General features: G+C 47.7%; 1 protein-coding gene across 1 annotated transcript in view; it reads right to left on the bottom strand.

Moving 5' to 3' along the window:
• Cnnm2 (cyclin and CBS domain divalent metal cation transport mediator 2) overlaps positions 1-22,999 on the bottom strand; it is a 140,246-nt gene that overhangs the window by 10,379 nt on the left and 106,868 nt on the right. Inside the window, exons 5-6 of the mRNA XM_036171671.1 lie at positions 10,149-10,242; positions 6,852-6,917 (exon numbers count right to left, since the gene is read on the bottom strand). Of these exons, the coding sequence (XP_036027564.1) occupies positions 6,852-6,917; positions 10,149-10,242 (160 nt within the window). The remainder of the gene's footprint in view (positions 1-6,851; positions 6,918-10,148; positions 10,243-22,999) is intronic.

Raw genomic sequence — 22,999 nt, 5'->3', positions numbered from 1 at the left:
AGGGGTCAAAGGGAGATATAAAGTGCTGAGAACAGCATGACATCCAGTGAGCACCAGATGAATGTACCACACAGACATGTCTGTTCTTTCCTGTTAGCTTCTCCCAGACCTCGCCACCATGCTCCTGCCTCAGGACCAAGCCTTACCACACAATGATGACATCACCTGTCACGACCTTTAAGTTCCTTTGAACAAGGAATTCTGTGGCTGTACCTCTGGGTTTCAGCTACAATCACATGTTCCCACATGTATTTTTGAAACAGAGCTCACTTCTACGGTTTCAGGGTATTAAAGGCAAAGTACCTGGCAGGCTCACTGCTTCTTAGCCAGACCTCCAGGTGGAAGGCACGGTCTGGATTCTTCTGGGCTCCCTGTTAGTGTGCACTGCTGCCTGGTTATGTGTGAGCGTGGACCCCTTGCTTTGCCTGTGATCGTGGCTCAGCCTGGAGAATGGGTGGCCATTTCTCTGTACCTCTTCTACAGAGGGCCATGGGCCTGACACGATTGTCTGGGAACATACCTCATGGCTGTAATACAGTGCTCAGCATCTCACAGACAGTATTAAAATCTTAACAGCAACAGCAATAATCTCCCACCATGCGGCCAGTGACACTGGCTAAATCCTCCTCAACACGAAGGCAGCAGGCCTTGAGAAACAACTCTACCTGCCTCCGTTTCCAGCAGACTCACATTCAACTCTTGCTCACAAGGTGTCTCCAGCAAAGTTTAATCATTTTAAAAGTCATTACAGAATTATTGTAAGAAGAGGGGAGAGCTGGACTCTGGTGACAGGGCAGGGTTGAGGCATCAGGCAGAGAGTTAACTGGATCTCTGTGGTTGTTGGTTGTTTGCTCCTCTGGTGGAAACTGCAGTTTTCTCAAGAAGCTGCTGGGAGTCTGTCCTGCAGACAATGCTCTGACCTAAGCAGGATCCGGGGATCCTCGAACTATTCCAAGATCTCAGTGGGATGACCATCTGAAGGACTCGCGGTATTCAGTCATAAGTATGACCAAAGACACACGGCTTGTCCACTCAGCGAGGGCGTGTTTGCCTCCACGATGCATTTCATTCTGGTCCTGACCACCCTCGCTGAGAGCACTGCTTCTCCTGTCGGGCTCGATAGGGATGACTGGGGGTCTCAGGTCACAGTTGCAGACCCCTGCGCAGCCCTGGCTGACCTGGAATTTGCTCTGTAGACCAGGCTGGCCTTGAACTCACAGAGATCTGCCTACCTCTGCCTTCCTAGTGCTGGAATTAAAGGAGTGTGCCATCACTGCCCGGCCCTCACAGTTACTTTCAATTCTAAGAATTTAACGAAGCCTTCTCTACAGTGGTGTCCACCCTGGAACTTTCAGGAATAGCCTCCAAATGCACTGTCCCAAATAGAGCATCATGCCATATAGGCCATCTGAATTCTGACTGTTGCTACTTGTATAGTTTAGATTTCTCAGAGAGTGGGACAGTCAGTTGGCCAGATCTAACCTGGGATTTCTTGTGAGTGAGCCTGACCCAGCAGCCCTGGCCCACTGGTGCCTAGAAGACAAGCTACAATGCGGTCACTCGTCAGAGTGGAATCTGTGACTTGACATGGGGTCCGTCCACATCCCTGTGGCTAATCAATGAGTGGGATGAAACTGGATAGAACATGCTCATCTCTCCAGAAACACAATTTTCCTTTTTGTTTTTCAAGACGGAGTTTCTCTGTGTAGCTCTGGCTGTCCTAGAACTCACTCTGTAGAACAGGCTGGCCTTGAACTCAGAGATCATTTTGTCTTTGCCTCCCAAGTGCTGGGATTAAAGGCATGTGCCACCACCACCTGGCTCAGAACCAGAATTTTCATATGCCATCTTTGAAGTAAGCTAAAGCCAGGCCTGTAAAAGTCTCCAGGCCAGGAAAATCTGTGACCTCCTTGCTTATTCTAAATGTCACACACTTCTTCCTTCCACCCAGAAGACAAGTGTTTGAGTTAAAAAACAAACATCCTGGGGGCTGGAGAGATGGCTCAGAGGTTAAGAGCACTGACTGCTCTTTCAGAGGTCCTGAGTTCAAGTCCCAGCACCCACATGATGGCTCACAACCATCTGTGATGAGATCTGGTGCCCTCTTCTGTATATATACATAATAAATAAATAAATCTTTAAAAAACAAACAAACAAACATACATCCTTTGATTTGGAGTAGGCTGTCAGGGGACACGCTGTGAAGGACGTTTGTTCCTTTCCATGTTGTCCCAGGCATCAGGCTCAGCATCAGAGGTCGTTCCTCACTGAACCATCTCTTGGGCACAAACTAAAGGTTTAGAGACTATGGTTGCTAGAGTGCTGTGTTCAGGGATGCAGCTTTGTCAAGCAGGAGGAATAGTAGCTTATTAAGAGAACTAAAGAAAAAATACAAAAAGCAAAGTCACAGAAGAGGTGGCGGCGGCTCTTCTGATGCCTACATTGGAGACTGTGCCAGCGTGTAGTCGCACCAGGACATGGGCTAATAGCAGCAATGACTCTGGAGGGTGCACGTCACTACGTCAAGGTGTTAGATGGCTGCGTGAACTCTGTGTCTGGGTTTCCTGAGCCGCTTTTGCTGGGGAATTGGAAGCACATGCAGCTGAAACTTCTGTGAGAGACTTTCCAATACTTGCCAAACACTGATACCTGGCTTGTGTGCAGAGTAGCATTTCTGCAAGTTTCCCACCCCCATTTCCAGATGGAGGCTTCCAACCTCAGCTGGCGCCTCAGCTAGCCACCTGGGACTGTTCTGTTCAACTGCGGTCAGAATTTCAGTTACCTCCATTTCTAGAACATGTTCCTGACTTGTGTTATTAACTGATCTCTACCCTGCACAGCTGGTTTTCACAATACCAGTTGTTCTTCTGTAAGCTGAGTCTTAAGAAAGTAACCTTGGTTATTGGCTATGTGCCTTACTGTTTTCAGGCCTGTTCTCCTTTCCTGTTCCTTCCATCGCTACGGTGTCTCCCTGGTCCAGTTACCAGCTACAGAACTGCACAGTCACACCTTAGCTTTGTAGAGGCACTTAAGGGGGTGTGGCTCTCCTTTTTATCAGTATGAGCTTATTTGGAAGATAAACAACAAAACATAATGTTTCACAATGAAAAAGATTAAAGGTCTCCAGGGATGAGCAGCAGGGACGCCCACAAGGAACTAGTGGATGGAGATGCAGCTGGTGCCATGGAGACCAGGAACAATGCACTCAACAGCAACTACACCCAGCATGCGTTTACCTCAGATCCCTGCAGCCAGAGTTATAGGCAATTGTGAACCATGCACAAGGTGTGTGTGTGTGTGCTGGGAACCAAACTCAGGTCCTCTGCAAGAGCAGCAAATGCTCTTAAATATTCAGCCATCTCTCTGACCCCACAGAGAGGAATTTTATACTGCATGGGCAGGGAGAGGTATCATAAACATCTTGGGCTCAGTAAACCCAGTCACTTTGGACCATGTGTTAACTGACTCTCAGCAGTCATTACCAGCAATCTACATCAATGGTGTCTGCTGAACCCTGGTTCAAAGCAGAATCTGTGGTGTCTCCATCTTGTCTTCAAAGCTCTATGTTTCTGTGATGTGTATGAGCTGTCCTGACTTCACCTGTCCCCACATGGTCTTCCTTTCACCATGGCAGTCACATGATCAAACAATGCCCAAAATGAGGACTATGAAAGTTACTCAAATGGACATGGACCAAAAGGCACAAATGGAGAAAATGTAATGCAATATTTTGAACTTATTTAGTAGGGACAGACTAGAAATATAGGCTTTCCGAGTTGGCATTGTTAGCTGGGTTTGCATGCTGTGGTTTTGGGCAGCTGAGGGCAGAATTGGTCGACAGAAGTTTCTATTTCTTGTCCTCAGTATTTTCTTGGTAATTCTAGACTGAGGCCGGGATGTTTTGTTTCTTTCGTGTTTATGAATTAAACCCTCTCCTTTCCCCCAGTGTTTCTAAACCCTGAGTCTCCTTGGCTTGAAAGCAGGCATTCGAACACTGTTTTGATGCACACTGAAGATGGGACGTTCACTGAAAGCTTTGCTTCAGCTCTGTCGGTCTGGGGCCATAAAGAGCATGCCTCAACTGCTCTGAGACCCGAGGCTTCAAGTGGACTCGGGTTCGGAACACAGCCTAGTAGATATGGTGAGATTGGGGGGGCTGATTTTCTACTCCCTAACAGAAGAAAGAATTCTCATGACTAATGAATAGTCACCCACCCTCATGGGCCAGGGGGGGTGAAATGCTGCCTCTACCACTTTCCCCAAGTTCATACTGGGCTTTGATCTATTGAAACGTCCTTCTGTGCCACAAGGTCGCCTCCAATAAATTTGCTTAATTTAAAAAAAGGAATAACACAAATTGGCACCCTTTATCTGAAATCCTTGAGATAAAGGGCTACATGTCCTCATGTAAATTGGTCCATGTGTGCATTCCACACCACAAGCCCTGTTCTGCAATGCTAGAGCAGCAATTCAAACTGGGCGACAGTGAGGCTCAGGAGAGCCGAACGCATGGAGAGGGGCAGGAGCACCTGCTCCACCCAAGTTGGGGTTATATGTCAAGGTTTTATGACAGTAATATACATAAGACTTCAATTTTATCTGGGCATGGGGGCACTTGGGAGATAAAGACAGGGAGATCCTGAGTTCAAGGCCATCCTCAGTTATATAGCAATTTCAAGTCTGAGGCTAGCCTGGGCTACAAGAGACCTCATCCCAAAACCAAGACAAAACAAAAACAAAATCAAGACCTTTTCAAGCTGGGCATGGTTGCGTATCCCTTTTAGTCCTAGCACTCAGAAGGTAGAGGCAGGTGGATTCCTGTGAGTTTGAGGTCTCCCTGGTCCACATAGTGAGTTCCAGGGCATCCAGGACTAAGACCCTATCTGAAAACCAAACAAGCGAATAAATGCTTCCAACACAGTTTACTTTGTTTTTCTGGCCGTTTGATTCAGTTTATTTTATCCATCCTACCCAGAAATCCTTTCTTTAGGCAGCAAACTAGCAGACACAATAATGAAACATGCCTTCTTTGCAACCATAGGCACCTTCTGGAAGGGGCTAGATAGCACTGGTTGGTGTAACGGCCACTCATGAGGTAGCTCTGATAAATGTCAGCAGGCCTGTGGCCAGGACCTTCAAGGCAGGGCTGTTTATTCCTGACCAGATGGAGCAGGCAAAGCAAAGCAAACTCAAATTCTACAGAGAAAGTAAAATTCAAATGTTAACGGGCTTTGGCCAAGAGTCATCAACTTCAGTATCCCTGCAACTTTTTAAACAAACAGGAAACGTGAGCAAATAAAATGGGAGAAAAGCACAAATGCTTGTGAGTGCACATGGGGACGCTGTTGGCTGGCCTGAGTCAGCTAACTCTAGGAATTCTTATGCTCAGAATATCTGATGTCAAACTCTAAGACCAAAGAGTGCGTGCGTGCGTGCGTTTGAGGGGATGTGTCCTCATGTATGGTGTGTATATGTGTGTGTGGAGGCCAGGGGTCAACCTTGGGTGTCCCTCAGGTGCTGTCCACTTTTTTTTAGATAGTGTCACTCACTGGGACCTGGGACTCACTGATTTGGCTCAGCCGGCTGGCCAGTGAGCCCGGGGGTCCTGCTGTGTCCACCTCCCCAGTGTTGGGATTAAACAGACTAGGCTTGGCCTGTGGGAGCTGGAAATCTGGTCTTCATTTTCTTACAGCAAACTCCTCAGCAACTGAGCTATCTCTGAAGCCCTATTTTGGGTTTTTGGAAGCCAGAGTTTTACTCTGAAGTCATTCTGACTACAAACTCACTGTGTAGCCCAGGCTGGCCTTTGAAATGTGGCAATCTGTGTGCTTCAGCCTTCTGAACACAGATGAGGCGTGTGGCCCACCGCACCTGGCTGACAGCAGACCAAAGGGAATGTTAACTAATTTCCTTCTAAGATAAGCACTGCCTCCTCAAGCACCAGAATTATAGTTTGACTGAAGTTGGGACTGTATGTAAATTTCATCAGGTTAAAAATTACAAAACCATGGGGAAAAAGCGATACAGAAAAGTTGCATTAACCAACACAGATGTTCAACAATCTTTCTTTCTTTGAGACACGGTCTTCCTATTTATGTAGCTCATGCTGGTCTTAAACCCTTGACTCTCCTGCCTCAGACTTCTGTGTGCTGGCATTACAGGTGCACCACAACAAACTCAATGAAGGCTAAGCAATTTTAATTAAAGAAAGATTAATTTTTCTTTTTAGTGGCTGGGCATGTTAGGCATGGCCACAATCTCCTGCGGGGAGATAATCCACAGCTGGTTAGGAATGTGCAAGGCACTAATTCCTAACCCAAAGTGAGACCCCCAAAGCAGCAGGCCCATCTGCCTGAGGAAGGCAGACATGTACCAGCCAGCTTACAGGGAAAGAGTGTCCTAAATCAGGATGAGCCAAGTCCTTTTCTCACTTGCCAAGAAAAGTCCATACTCCCCAAGATTTTGTCCAAACGGATTCTCTGAGAAATGAGAACAATCTAGACTTGGGTTAGACCCTCAGGTCTCTGCAGACTCCATATCCTATAATATGCTGGAGATGGAGGAAGACTGTGGGCAGACCTGGGTGTTCCAGGCCAGTGCAGGCAGGACAGGCACTAAGTACTGGCCAGGCACCACAGTGACACTTCCTATCCCTGGTCCCCACAGTTCCTAGGCCAGAGTTCCTTTCCAAGCCCTCTGTGGCTTATGTTTTCCTGGACAGCTCCCTCTTAGTCAGCAACCTTCGAGTTTTAGGGCTGGCAGGAAACAGGAACAGCGTTGTGGAAATAGAGTGTGCAGCCCTGGTGGCCAGGCTTTCCCAGGGGTTATGAAAAGGAAGCATGCAGAATTACCTGGAGAGCCTGCCGCTAACACCTCTGTCCTGCTGACGACAAAGGTCCGAGACAGGGACAAAGGAACTGAAACGGAGAAAAGCAGGGTGAGATGGTATCGGGTCAGAGAGATCGTCACATCCAAGGGACGGGACAGACAATGTCTCGCTAACACTGCGGCCAGAGTGGCAGAGCCCACGCGGTGTTACGTGTTACTGACAGAAGGACACAAACGACGTTCCAGAAGAGCAAGGCAGGGGGTGTACCACCTGTCTCACTCTGTGCTCTTTTCTGGAAAGTTCTTGAACCCCCAATACCCAAATGGGGTCCACAGCCCCCCAAAAGCTTTTCTCAAGGCCCAATTCACAATTAGCCACATACAGCTGGCGGCGCATGGTGTGGGCTCTACAAACAGGCCGAAGCCACATTCCAGCGCTCACCATGCAACCTAGCAAGCCCTTAGTGCCCAACTCACTGCTGTCTTGGTTTCATAATCTTGGCCTGATGTTTTGAATTGCTTGGGATGATTGAGGATTTCAAAACAGAGGCAAATGTGTAGAAGGCCATGCTCAGACTGCCTCTCTTAGATGGGAGACTAGCCCCCCACAGGGAAATCTCCAAGGGCAAGCCATGGGGTCTGGGGGCATGCCTTCCCACATGTCCTGAGAACCAAGGACTGTAGGCTTTGCCCAGATTGCTGGCTTCATTTTACCTCTTTGTTTTGGGCAAGGTCTTAACAGGTAGCCCTGGCTGGCCTGGAATTTGCTACGCAGGCCAGGCTGGCCTTGAACCCACATCTTTCTGCTCCTGTTTTCCTGGAGAACAGGTGACTTTTCGTGTGTGTGCAGGTGCCATGGCACATATATGGAGAACAGAGGGAAGCTTGTGGGTTCTTTCTTTCCACCATGTGAATCCCAGGACTTGAACTCATGTCGGAGGCTTGGCGGCAAACACCTTTACCTGCTGACGCCACTTCTCCAGGCCCACAGCTAATGTGAACAGACACAGGCAGGTCCTAATGTGGCAACAGCTGTGCTGATGGTACATCTCAGTGAATACATGGCCCCCAGGCCGTAGTCACGAGGGTCAGTAAACCGCAGCCTTTGAGATGAGGGCTTTCTGGTGAGGAGTCATCTCTCTGCAGGCTTTCATTGTTATTGTTTAGATTGGTTTGAAAGGTGTCCTGTAGTCTAGGGCTGGCCTCAAACTCACTGCATAGCTCAGGCTAGCCTAAAACTCCTGGCCCTCCCACCTCCTGTCCCTCATGCTGACTCTAGAGACGTGGCCCCCACCCCAGCCTTTTTGCTGACTTTCTCAGTGGGGTTTTCCTTATACTACGGTTCAATGTGTGCTGGGCTAGTGTTGGGGTTTAAATAACCAGCAACCAGCAAAGATGTGCTGCTCATTTCTTTTTAGAGCTACCTTGTAGGTATGGGTCTGCTAACCTGGGCTAACGAGGTACGCAGTCCCGAGACAACGAAAACACCTTTCAGGATGCAATATTTCCTCCTGTGGTTTTGTTGTGTTTCTTGTCGTTTGTTCTGACACGTGAGACAAGGGCTTGCTCTGCAGACCCAGCTGGTTTAAAGCTCACAAAGTAGACAACACTGACCCTGAACTTGCAGCAATCCTCCAGCCTCTACCTCCTGGGATACTTTCTATTTTAGGGTCACAACACACTGTATACACAGCGCCCCATTCAGCTCTCTCTCTCTCTTTTCTCAATGTCATACAACCTGCATCTTGGGCTGTGACCCAGGTCTTTCCATGCGCAGTCACAGAGCCCTCTCCAGTGTCCCCAAGCAGAGGAAATGAAGGCCACCTCCAGTTTACAACAAAGACCACCTACATTCATACGTGGTGGCAATGGGGGCAGTGTGCCCTTGGGACTGTGACACCTGCCCAGGACAGTGAGGAATCTTGACAGTTCCTCATGGTAACATCCTCATGTCTGTCCCACTGCTGGGTGGGACAGTAGGGGAAGACCAGTGTCACAAAGATAAACTTGCCTGAAGGTCCCCATTCCCCATCCCTGTTAAGATTTCTGTTTATTTTTGTTTCAGTTGACAGTCTTCCTTTAAGGTGGGTTAGGGTTAGCTTTGGGCTTTGTGAAGGTTTCCTGGTACAGAATGTTCTTTATATTTTGGCCACAAGGTGGCACTCCAGCACCTCCGTTTACCTGCCCAACCTGCTCCTTGCCAGAGAAGGCAAGCCATGGAACAGCTAGAGCCCCAGGGGTTGGGAGCAAGGCAGAGTTGGGTGCAGACACCCCTGCTGGAACAGGTTACCTTTCAGGTACCTCATAATCTCAGAGAATGTGCTCAATTCCCCATGGCATACCCACCCACCCAAAACAGCCCACTCTCTAGATAAACAGTCAACTCCTTCATCCTCAGGAAGATGCCGTGGAAAATCCCCCAGAGCAGCTATGATGCACAGCTCAGACTTTGGGTGGAGATAGGGACACTTCCCACGCCAGGCAGGAGAACACTGTGGGAAGTACTAGACTTCTAGGAAGTACTAGAGCTGACCAGCAACTCAACAGAACCAAGCGTGCACACCCACCAGAAGACATGGCGTTTTCACAGGTAACAGCCTGTGATGGCTAATCTAAGTGTCAACTCCCTGGGTTTACAATCACCATGGAAACACACTTCTGGTACCTCTATGAGGGTATTTCCAGGGAGGTGCGGCTGGATGAGAAGAGTGTGGGGATGCCATCCACAGGCTGGGGCCCTGGACTGAACAAGAGTGGGCTGGGCACAGTGTTCACCCCTTTCTGCTTCCGGTGGAACCACCACAGGCTGCCTCAGGGTCCCGCCACTGTAGTCCCCTGGCCACGATGACGGTCTCCAACCACCACCAGATACCATCACCTGGTACAAACCTTCCTTCCGGAAGCGGCCTTCGCCAGGGATTTTGTCACAACAGTAAGGTAAGTGGTGCCACACTGCCCTGGCACTGACTGGCAGCGGGAGAGCTAAGTGTGGTGCTCCATGTTCGTTCACGCGGGAGGAGGGGTGAAGTGCAGCCACAGGGCACAGATGGCCGCGGCACTGGCCCGGGGCACCACACCCAACCTGCTACATTCCCTGTAGGTCCATTTATACAAAGTTCGGAGAGGAAGCGGGGACCGTGACACAGGAGGGTCTGCAGAGCTGTTTGGTGTAGGTGGAAACCTACGAAGGTATGTACTTGAGGTGTGGGCGGCTTCTGTCTCTAGGATGCTCATCAGTGAGAAGTTAAAGTAAGCCAGGTCAGGGGGCGCCGGGGGGATTGATGCGGGGTGTCCTGTGCTGGGAGGCTGGAGGCACTCACCTGGAGAGGCCGTGAGGGCCATCACACCATAGTATGAGAAAGCACTTGCTTCAAACTTCATGCCTTCCTTCCCAGCTTCCACTTCCACTTTCCCCTGTGGGAAGAAAGGGGGGCTTTCAGTTCGATTGGCACATAAAGCTAGTTCTTCCCGGGTTTACCCAAACCCCTCTCCCACAATCCCCAGAAGACAGGCTTTGGAAAATAAAGGGGAGGTATAATACTCCTTCCAACTAGAAAACCGATTTGACTGAACGTCTAGAGGTGACAGGAAAAAGGCCAGTATCTGTGCACCCACCTAACGTTTCCCCCATGTCCCCAGCTCTTCAAGGGCCTCAGGAACACAAAGAACTGGGGAGACAATGCTGAGGAGACTCTCCTGGCTGCTCCAGGAGGAGCTGGAGCTGGGGAGCAGCAGGGTCAAGGGTCAGCATGCTATGTGTCCATGGAACAGAGAAGTATGAACTGGTTCCAGGGACCTGTTTTCTTCCCCAAGCCCATGGCTCTGGGCATCCGAGCAGACACCTTGCCAGGCTCCCTGAGGGCACTGCTGGGGAAAGAAGCCTGAGGAAGTCTCCCTCGATCAGAAGAAACTCCTCTGAGCTGCCACTCTGCGTGCTCTAGCATGCCTGAGCCTCTCCTCCTCCATCACCTTTCCCATCCTTGCAGCCTTAGGGGTGACCATCAGCCTTCAGAGGTGCTCAGCAGCCTGTTCCAGGCTACAGAAATATTTCCCAGCAAAGGGCTAGAGCAGCGTGTTCACATCACCCATATTACCACCCCAGAACATCCTGTGCAAGGGACAAGCCAGCAAGCTACCACTTGCTAAAGAGGAACCATTAAACCAGGCATGGTGGCACATGCCTGTAATCCCAGGACTTGGAAAGTCAAGGCAGGGGATGAGGAATCCAAGACCCTCCTGGACTATATGAGATTGTCAAAAGAGAGGGAGGAGGGGGAGAGGAGGAGGGAGGAAGAGGAGGCAGCAGGCACGAGCTAACACTGCACCACATTTTCTAACTCACTAATGCTCAGGGCAGCGCTAGGAGGCAGACACGGCTGGTCCCTCTTACAAACTGGGAAGGCGGAGCTGGGAAAGGCAGGAAACGGAACAAGCTCTCAACACCTACTTCCTACTAGAGTGCATTAAATTCTGGATTTGGGGAGACCCTCCTTTTGCAGCGCACATCTCCAGAAACCCACCCATGCCTCTCTTTAGGTTCCCTTCACCCCATGGAAACCCTAGCTCACCCAGTGCCAACCAACTCTTGGCATAAGGAAGGAACTTCAAATCCAGATCATTTTTGTTGGTGAGGTGCCTGCAGCTCCAACCCTGCCCCTTGTGCATGCCAGGCAAGTACTCCACTGCCCAGCGGTGCTCAGCCCTTTAACCCATAATTTCAAATCAATCTGCAAAGTGTAAAAGCTTCCCAGCCATGCAGCTAGGCCTGCAAGGAGGTGCCATGAGCCCTGAGGAGCCAGCTCTCATTCCCTGACTATAGTCCAGCGGGGGGTGGGGGGGGGGGGGTTAGGGGGGGGGGGGCACCGCCCAGAAAATTAGTTACAGAAGGCCTCAAATAAACACACCCTGAAGAAGAGACAAAAATGTAGAGTCATGACCAGGCCTAGCACTCAAGAGGCAGAGGCAGGAGGGTTTAAGTTCGAAGCTAGCTTGGTAGGTCTACGCAGCCAAAGTTCTAGGCCAAGCTGGGCTACAGAGCAGACCCTAGCTGGAAAATACTCCCGGAAGTGGGGGCTGAAGAGATGGCTTAGTTGGTAAAATGCTTGCCAAACAAGCATGAGGACCTAAGTTTGGATCTCTAGCAACCATGTAAGAGACAAGCGCCAATCACATCTGAAACCCTAGTGCTTGGTGGGGATTGACAGAGGTGCATCTTTGGAGCTCCCTGGCCAATCATTTTAGCCAATCAATGAGCTCTGGGTTCAGTGAGAGATCCTGCCTCAAAAGATACGATGGAATGCAATAATGGAAACTATCTCTGGCCTCCACATGCACCACCATGCATGCATGCCCATAAGCACATGCATGCACATACGCACAAGCGCATACACACACAAGCAAAGTTCCGAGAGACACATGTACTTCCTGATCTAGCATGAAGACATGCTTTCTGCAGGAAGCCTAAGGATAGCAGATCTGGCTGAGCCATAGTATGAAGGAAGGTCTAAGGCAGGTGACAGCAGCCAGGCTTCCAAGCCTGCTCAGACAGGCAAGACCACAGAGCTCCTGGGACGAGGCTGAGGGCAGCTTTTGCAGAGGAACAGGGGTTCAGGAAGATAGCCCAGTCCACATTAGTGTGTCTGTACTGAGAAAAGCCACAGGGGCTATTTCAAAGTTGGTGTGGAAAAGATGCGGAGAGAATAGGGTGCTAGGCACAGTGGGTGCCAGGGCAGGTTCTTTGAAGGGTAACCCTTCCAAGAGAAAGAGAAGGAGGTGACCACAGGGACAGAGATGAATTTAGAGAAAGTGAAGCTGGGAGCACTCAGAGACATAGGCACCATGACTGTTATCCCGAAGAGCCTTGGTTTGCATAGCACTGGTGCACACTACTCAGGGATGGTGACACACACACACCTCTACTGAACTGCTCAGGATGGTGACACACACACACCTCTACTGAACTACTCAGGGATGGTGACACACACCTCTACTGAACTACTCAGGATGGTGACACACACACCTCTACTGAACTACTCAGGATGGTGACACACACCTCTACTGAACTACTCAGGATGGTGACACACACCTCTACTGAACTACTCAGGGATGGTGACATACACACACACCTCTACTGAACTACTCAGGATGGTGACACACACACACCTCTACTGAACTACTCAGGATGGTGACACACACACACCTCTACTGAACTACTCAGGGATGGTGACACACACACACCTCTACTGAACTACTCAGGATGGTGACACACACCTCTAATGAACTACTCAGGGATGCTGCACCTCACACCTCTACTGAACTACTCAGGGATGGTGACACACACACACACACCTCTACTGAACTACTCAGGATGGTGACACACACACACACACACACACACACCTCTACTGAACTACTCAGGATGGTGACACACACACACACACACCTCTACTGAACTGCTCAGGGATGGTGACACACACACACCTCTACTGAACTACTCAGGGATGGTGAGACACACACACCTCTACTGAACTGCTCAGGGATGCTGCAGCTCACACCTCTACTGAACTGCACAGAGTCAAACCAAAGCCTCACAGACTTCTTCCTCCAGGGCTTCTGGGTTGCTTCACAAACCACACAGTCTGTGTGTTCTGTGTCTCTGCAAGTGGATATGAGTTCCCATTTTGTGATCAACCATTGGAACCAAAAGGGTAGTAGTCCCCCTACTGGAAACAAGCCCGGGGCCAGCTTCTCAGGAAGGAGGTAGAGACTGACAGGACCCTGTGCTGACTGGGAGCTTCACTTGGTAACTTCAAAAGAACAGGGTCCAAAGGCCGGCCCCAGTTCCCACTTCCAGGTGTTCTGGGCTCATCAGTATGAGGTGTAGGAGAAACCGAATCTCTTCAGGTAACTTCAGGAACATGTGAGGTTTGGAGTCTCATGTACTGGCTGTTTGTGGGCAATAGCCCCAGATCTGGAAATTGTTTTCTGGTCTCCAATACTACCACAAAGGCACGGGGTTGGGTCATCTCCTTACTAATCAAGGATGGCTACAGAGATTCCATACCCACAGTGGAGACCACAGCCATCCCCTAAATCCTCAGGGCAGGCAGGGTAGGGCCTGCTACCTACTCCCCTCTTGGATGCCGAAGTCTCAACCATCAGCTACTGTGATCATGCTAGGCCAGTGGCTCCACATGCCCATGTGTTCGGGCTCTGAGAACTGGCAGCAGATAAGAGCCACCACATTTTTATTTCTTTATCTATTGTTACCATTGTTTCAGAAAAGACCACAATTTTAACTGCCCCTCCACTTTAGAAAATGTAGTTTCAACAAACATGCCTTCAAACTGAACATGAATTGCTCTGTGAAAAATGTCCTGTAACCAATCTTGTCCCATCTTTCCTCCTACTGGTGACAATGTCACAGCCGTGTTCAGGGGCCACTTACAAAATTACAACAGATTAAAAAGTACGATAGAAAGTGGGAGATGGGACTCTGGAGGAGTCAGGAGTGTGTGAGCATAACTAAAATACAGTGCGTACACTGAAATTCCCAACAAATAAATACATAAAAAGAAAATGGGGCTGGCAAGATGGCTCAGTAGGTAAAGGTGGCTGTGGCCACGCCTGACCACCCAAGTTTGATCCCCAGGATCCACAATGGAGGGTGAGAACTGACTCCTGTGGGGTGTGTTCTGATCCCCAACACATGCTGCGGCACCGTTTGGGCAGAAAAAACAAATAGTGCCCAAGTTATAGAACGTAACACATGAGGCTGGGCAGTGGTGGCACACACCTTTAATCCCAGCACTCCGGAGGCAGAGGCAGGCGGACCTCTGTGAGTTCAAGGCCAGCCTGGGCTACCAAGTGAGTTCCAGGGCTACACAGAGAAACACTGTCTCAAACAAACAGACAAACAAAAAGAAAGTAACAGATGAAAATAAAAACACAACAGAGGTCTACAGACGACAGGTCAGCAGTTTGGAGCATTTGAAGCTCTTGCAGAGGACCCAGGTTTGTTTCCCAGCCCCGACAAGGCAGCTCATCATTATGTATAACTCCAGTGTCAGGGCATCTGATGCCCCCTTCTGACCTCCAAGGGCACCGAGCACACACACACTGCACAGGGAGGCACGCAGGCAAAGCACTCATACACATAAAATAAATCTAATGTAGGCAAAGCACTCATACACATAAAATAATAAATCTAAAACAATCAAAATCACAACAATTTACAGGATTCCTATGGCCCCAGGAGCTGACAATTCTCCATGTGCTAGAGTTTAAACCTGCCCCACCCAGGCCACCCTCCCCGGTCCAGGCCACCCTCCCCAGCTCAGGCCACCCTCCGAAGAGGAAAGCTTTTCTGACAGACAGGTTTAAGGACATCTGCTCATTTAACTGTCAGTAGTTTCAAAAAGATCATTTCAAATAACCACAGTAGTATGAGATCAGAGCCATCCTACAGGAAATGGCTTAGAATCAAGTAGGTGTCTTTGCATACAACTTTTCCACAAGGAAAAGGACCTACATTATTGACTTTACTTTTGAAATATTCATAAACTTATTCTATAAAATTAAAAAAAAAAATCAGGACAGGACATGATGGACTCCAGGCTTTCTCAGGGAGCCAGGGATGTTTGTAGCTGACAGGTTGGGAAGGAGGCCTAGCCAGATATGGTAGCATATCACTATAATCCAAATACTCCAGATCACAAGTTCAAGGTCAGCCAGGGCTACATAGCAAGGCCCTGTCTAAAAACAATTCTTAATAGTTTTTAAAAGGCTCTGGGAGGAGGTGTAATAGTGTCAAGTAAGGATGGCTGTCTGAGCACGAATTCAGGCACAGGATCCCCCACCACCACCTTCCTGCATGAAGTATTAGCGGCCACATAGTCAGTTGTGACACTACCCAGGTCCGCATGGCCCAGTAACCCACATGGTAGATAACCTTGGGTGGTTAGTGTGGCCGATTGAGGCTGGCTGAAGACCTCCGCCTCACTTCCAGGCTAGATGCTTGCTATGCCCGTCCGGTTTAGGTTGCCAACACAAAACGACCGGTGGGGCCCGCCATCAGAAAGGATGTAATTCAGCTGGTAGGTTGCTTGTCTGATGTGTACAAAGCCCTGAGTTTGATTCTCAGAAAGCCTGGCACATGCCTGTAAACCCAGCACTTAGGAGGCATAGGCCGTTCACAGTCATAATCAACTATGTAACATGTTCAAGGCCAGCTTGGGCTGTATGAGATCTTGTGAAAGGGAAAAGGGGGAGTGCAATGGAAAGAAAGCAAGGGTAACTTGCTAAGAGCACAAACACGGGGTGTTTCTTGGCCATGTCACTCAGAGATGCTGTGTGTTCCTTGTGTGACTCTGGAACTTGCATGCTCTCTGTTCATGGCTTTCTATCTGGTGGCTGCACATGGAAGCTTGGAATTCTGCAAGCTCACTTCATAATATATACTTTTACAACATTGGTGGCCAAATATTAGTTTATACACATCTTCATCCTCTCTTGGACCCTTAGCCTGGGTGCTTACACCACAGTGGTGCCAAGCTGCATGGCTCAAATGGCAGTGGCTAGGCCTCCCTTCTGCACCTGTAGGGAGCGTGTCAGACATGAAGCACATGGGGGTCTGCACGATCCAGGCCCAGGAGTCTGAGCCTGAGCAGGAGAGAATGGGAGGGAGGGACCTCACAGGGACAGTTCAGGCAGGCCACTGCAGGTTAAACAGCAGCATGTACTGTGCGAACAAACATTCAGGGTCGCTCAAACGCAGCCAAGGACTAGAGAGGTCAGTCACCCAGGACCAGAGGCTCAGGTGTGCTTAAGGCAAAGCAGGCCACCATACTGGACAAGTGGAGCTGATCACACACTTAGTACTAAATACTAATCTGAAAAAGAGTAAACCTATTTTAGAGCAAAAGTGTCTTTGAAATCTGTACCAGAAGCTTTTGAAAAAGTATGAATGGGACAGTTGAAAAAGAAAAAAAAAGAGAGCACATGAAATGAGCAAGAAGATTAATGCCAGGGAAAGTTCTTGTCCACTGAACACCCAGCAAAGACTGGCAAAGGGCTGGGCCTTCTGTGCACGGCTTGAGACTGGCCACGCCCCACAAGTGCTGGGAAAGGCAGTGCACTCCTCAGAGGGCCAACGGCACTTTACTACAAAACGCCAACGGTAAATGACAGTGATATAGCACATCTTGCCTTCGAGAAGGAAAAACATGTCTAGCAGTTACAATTACTGTGCATACACAATCAACTTGTTAGATTTATTTCTGTTATGTGCATGGATAGTCTGCCTGTATGTGCACCACGTGCATGCCCACAGAGGCCAGAAGAGGGCGCTGGATCCCCTGGAACTGGATTATGGGTGTTTGTGAGCTACCATGCGGGTGTTGAGCCAAACCTGGGTGCTCTAACTGCTGAGCCAGCTCTCCAGCTCGAACTTACTTCCCACTTCTCTACATAATGCTCTCTCATGCTGTCATCTCAAACTTGACCAGCTCCTAGTCATGTGGGCAATTTCTACTCTTTATAATGGATTTGCTGTATGTTTTCATGGATAGTACTGGAAAACAATGGTTTATATATGAGACTGTTAATTTAGGGAATATAGTCTGTTTATAAGCACCTTTTCTGTCTATTTATCATTTGTTCTTTATTTTAAAAATTACATTAGTTGCTGGGCAGTGGTGGCACATGCCTTTAATCCCAGCATGCAGGAGATAGAGACACACGGATCTCTGAGTTCAAGGTCAGCCTGGTCTACAGAGTAAGTTCCAGGACAGCCAAGGCTACACAGAGACACTCTGTCTTGAAAAACGAAACAAAAAATTGCATTATGTATGTAGTTATTTGGGGGAAGTGTTTCCTCTCATATGCAAAAGCAAACAACACACAATATGAAAAGAGGAGAACAGAGGGGTAGGAGAGGCTGGAGAGGATTCCCTGAAGATGGAAATGGTCAAAACATACACAGTCACAAACAGAAATGTTCTGAGAGCCATCAGTCTGTACAAATAATTTCAGACAACAACTTGTAATAAAAAATAAAGAAAGAAGCTGGGAAAATGGCTCAGTGGATAAAGTGCATGCCAGCCTGTGGACCTGGATTTGATCCCTAAACCCAATAAAAGCCAGGGGCAGCTGTAAACATCTGTAGCCACAGTACAGCGGTGGATCCCCAGAGCTCTGTGTAAGTTTCTGTGGAACAGTGAAATTTTATTTTCTTCTACACAAACGAGAATATATCATATTCACTGATCTTTCCAATTATGTATTTATTACATAACTGTATACACTAAGGTATATAATGCTACTTCAAGTTGGAAACTAAAAGCTTAATTACATATTTCAAGGACTTTTCTGTCTTTTAAAGAGGCAGGGGCTCACATGGTTCAGGCTGGCCTCAAACTCAATGTGTAGCCCAGGATGCCCTGGGACTCCTGCCTCTGTCTCCTCAGTGCCGACATTACAGGTGTGCACCACACTCATTTACGGTGCTAGGTTGCAGGAAGGCAATCACTCCCGCAATGGGGTACACCCCCAGCACACCACTGTGTAAACATTCCTAATTTCATCATGATCAACCTAGGTAGTTTTATGAAACTTGTATTTTTATATTTACTGTAATAAACACTGGGACACAGTACCACTCCTTTTTATGAACCACATATAAACTGCATTCATTGTTCACGTCTGTATTCCCAGTACTTGAGTGGTAAAGACAGGAGGGTTAAGAGTTCAAGGTCATCCTCGCCTACACAGCAAGTATGAGGCCAGCCTGACAGAATATAATATCCTATCCCAGAAAAGCAAAACTATCCCTCCAAAAAGAGTATTTCTCTGGCTTTTATGTTTGACTATCTCTAAATCTTAATTTTATTTTACTGGTTATATAATTTTAAATTACTGTCCAAGTGTTCTTAGTATGCTGGTGGGAAAACACTGCCATTGTAATTATGCCTTGGGGGCCTGAAAAATAGCTCAGAGGTAAAGGCACCTGCCATCACTCCCAAGGACTATAGTTGGATTCTGAAACCAACATGGTGGAAGAAGAGAACAGACCCCCACGGGCTATCTTCTGACGTCTATATGCTCACCATGGCATGCACACATGTATGTGTTATGTCCTTTATGTATGTGCTTTAAGCTATGTCGTCCCCCGTCCCCCCCCCCACCCCCGCTTGTGTTTTAGATGAGGTCTCTCATTGGTCTGGGGCTCACAGATTAGACTAGGCTGTCTGGACCCAGCTGTGTCCACCTCTCCAGTGCTGGGATTACAGACTCATCGCCATGTGCTCAACTCTTTTCTTGGGTTCTGAGGAGGCACTCAGGTCCTCACTCACTAGGCAAGTACTCTACCTAGTGAGCTATGGCCCCTGCCACATTCCTACTTTTAGATACATGTTTCCAGAAGTTATTTAAAACATGAAGAACCAATACATATTTCATTGTGGTATCATGCTATTTTCATCTCATTTATTAAAATACATTTACATTTTAAAAGTCTACTTTTTAAAATAAAACTTGAAGTTTTGTTTTTATTCATATATAGCTTATATTTTGTTATATGTGACAAAATATTCTTTAATTAGGTTCACTTAAATCATTTCTTTGAATAAGCTGAACTTCATTTAATATGGGACTTAAACTAAAAAATTTAAATGATGGGCAAAGAGAAGCAGTTCAGTTGGCAGAGTGCTTGCCAAGCATGCACCAAGCCCTGGGTTTGGCTTCAGAACCATGTGAACCAGGTACGGTGACATAAACATATCATCCCAGGACTGCAAAGACAAAAGGATCAGAAGTTCAAGTTTGCTGTGGAATAATCCTCCTGTACACTGTGAATATGTATTACTCTCACTGGTTAATAAAAAGCTGACAGGCCGATAGCCAGGCAAGAAGTATAAGTGGGACAGCCAGACACAGAGGACTCTGGGAGGAAGAAGGGCAGAGTCAGGAGATGCCAGCCAGCTGCTAAGGAAGTAGGACATGTAGAAAAATGAAGTTAACAAGCCATGAATCACAAAGCATAGATAGGAAATATGGGTTAATTCAAGTGTAAGAGTTAGCTAGTAACAAGCCTGAGCTATTGGCCGATAATTTATAAGTAATATTAAGCCTCTGTGTCAGTTATTCGGGAGCTGGCGGGCAGGAGAGAAACATCTGCCTACACAAGCTCAGGGTGGGAGACACCTTGAAAGTTGAACACTTCATGCCAACCATAAAGACCCCAGAAACCCACATCTATGCCAGCTGGGTGTAGTGGCTCACCTCTAATTCTAGCTTCAGAAGGAAGCCAGCTGGCCAGCAAGACTAGCCATATGTGCAAGAGTCCCTGCTTCAATGAATAAGGTAGAAGAGCAATAGAAGATGATCCCCAATATGAACCTGGGGCCTCTACAAGCACATTAACATGTGTACATATGCCCAAACACATGCGAAAATGTGCATACCGTATACACATTGGAAAAAAGGTCAAGGTCACCTTCAGTTACATAGGAAGTCTGAAGCCAACCTAGGCTACACAAAAGCCTGTTCCAAATAATATTAAAATGATACGTTTCTACAATGTAATTCTAGTTTCCAAAACAATTACTTAAGGAGTTTTTCTGGAGTTGCAGAAGAAAATCTCGCTGCACCCAGGCAAGCAGAGAAGGAAGGCGCTGCTGCTTTCCTCTGGCTGCATGAAATGCAGAGAGCATGCTCCATAACCTGGCATGAATTGTGCAGGGTGGCAGTATTTTAGGGTGGAATTTTCTTGGCAAAAGAAGACTGCTATGCCAGATTGACCGAGGGTGGCACGATATTTTGTCCTCTTACTCTCTGGTACCTCGGATAATTGGCTAGTTTGCAAGAACACGGCTTTTGCCAATGTCTGCAACTTAAGTACCCCCATAGGCCTGTTTATCAACCACACATGCTACTTATAAAACCCATGACATCAGCTCAACAAGCCACAGTCTCTAACATGCAGCTGTATTCAGACAGATAGATGTGTCTAAATGACCAATCAAACATGTTCTAAATGACTTTCTTATAAATAAAAAGGGACTATAATATCTCTTTTCCAAAAAATATTTATGTATCTATTTGTTTGAGACAGGATCTCCTGCATTCCAGGTTGGTCTTCAACTTGCTATGTGACTCAGGATGACCTTTAACTTGCTGCCCTTTGCCCCACCTCCCTGCTGCTGACATTTATATGCCACCACGCCTGGTTTATGTGCTGCTGGGGATTAAACTCAGGGTCTTGTACACTCTAGCCACTGAGCCACATCCCCAGATCCTCCATAAAAATTTTAAAAGATGTACTTATTTTATGTATATGAATGTTTTGTCTCTGTGAACATGCATGTACCACCACATGCATGCCTAATGCCTGAAGAGATCAGAAGAAGGCACTGAATCCCCAGGAACTGGAATTACAAATGTTTGGGAGCCACTATGTGGGTGCTGGGAACTGAACCAGCGGCAAGTGTTTGAAACCACTGAGTCATCTCTCCAGCCCCTAAATTCCTATAAAGCTTATTTTAATAATTCATGGTTTGGGGCTTACGAGATGAGTCAGTGTGTAAAGGCACTTGCTGAGTAAGTCTGGTTACCTGAGTTCAATCCCTTGGAACTCATGTAAAAATGGAAGGAAGACCTTCTCCAAAAGTTATACTCGACCTCCACACAAGCCCCTCCCTCATCACTAATGTACACATACACAATCATTTCTCTGGGGGTGGGGTGGGGATTGAGACAGGATTTCCCTGTATAGCCCTAGCTGACCTGGAAATCACTCTGTAGACCAGGCTAGCCTCGAACTCAGAGATCTGCCTGCCTCTGCCTCCTGAATGCTGGGATTAGAAGTATGTGCCACCACTGCCGGGCAACAGTAATTTTTTAAAGAACTGAAACAAACACATACATTTTTTAAAATCTTTAAGAAATACTAACTGGATCTGGAAAGATGACTCAGTGGTTAAGAGCAGATACTGCTCTTTCAGAGGACCTGAGTTCAATTCCCAGCACCTACATGGTAGTTCACAAGCTCTGTTACTCCAGTTCCAAGAGATCTGATGATGCCTTCTTTTGGCTTCTGTGGGCATCAGGCACACATGCGGTACACAGATATACATAAAGGCAAAACACAAAACAAAAATAAATCTTTGAAAGGTGGGTTTTTTGTTGTTGTTTGTTTTTCGAGACAGGGTTTCTCTGTGTAGTTTTGATGCCTGTCCAGGATTTTGCTCTGTAGCCCAGGCTAGCCTCGAACTCACAGAGATCCGCCTGCCTCTGCCTCCCGAGTTGCTGGGATTGCTTGGAAAGGTTTCTGAGACAGCCTCTGAGGCAGTGGCTGTAAGCAAATATCCTAGGGGTCTTTCTTCCTGTCCCGTTTCCAGACACAAGCAGAGTCACGTGACCACACACCTGCCTGAGTTCCTGACGTCTACACAGAAGAGAGCAACTTCGCCCACTGAAATAACTGAGGTCTTGCTCGACTCATGTAAATTTTAGGGTCTGCCAAGTACTAATTATGCTCTTCCGATGCCTGCATGCAGGAAGCACCTACAAAACTGAGGCCGCTTAACAGTTAGTGTCCTAGACACTAAGGAGCCTAGGCTTCATGAAAAAGTGACTTCTCCTGCAGAGGCACAGAAGTTCCTGAATTAGGGTTTTACTCAGGATGGCCAAGGCAGTGTCTGCCATAGGCACTGAAATATCACAAGTCCTCCAAATGGGCTGGGAGCAATGGCCTTCCCACCACATTTGGGGGTGTGTGTGTCACATTAGTGAGAAGGCGTTGGTCACCACGACTTTAGGGGATCATCATTATTCCATCAGCTCCTAGCAAACAGTCTGGTTAGGAACCAGCATCATAAACAATAAATGGATGAGGTTCATGGTGTTACTAGGACAGATATTAAGATATGGTGATAACAGAAGACAGTGTCTTGGTCACTATAAAAGACCACGTCCTGAAGAGAATGCACAAAAGAAAAGAGGCCAGAAAGGGAATCCAAGGAACCCAGAACAATACATTTCAAATGCCCACCAAGATCTGGCCAGGGACAGGCACATTACCAACACTTCAGAAGTCAGTAATGGCAGTCTTCACTTGGCTTGGCTCAGCAGCAAAGCATGAAGCACCTTGTGTTATTAGACACGAAATGAGTGG

Source organism: Onychomys torridus, chromosome 1 (genome assembly GCF_903995425.1).
Source record: "Onychomys torridus chromosome 1, mOncTor1.1, whole genome shotgun sequence".
NCBI classification, from domain to species: Eukaryota; Metazoa; Chordata; class Mammalia; order Rodentia; family Cricetidae; genus Onychomys; species Onychomys torridus.
Note: the sequence above shows the minus strand (reverse complement) of the source record. Positions and strands in the feature narration are given on the sequence as shown.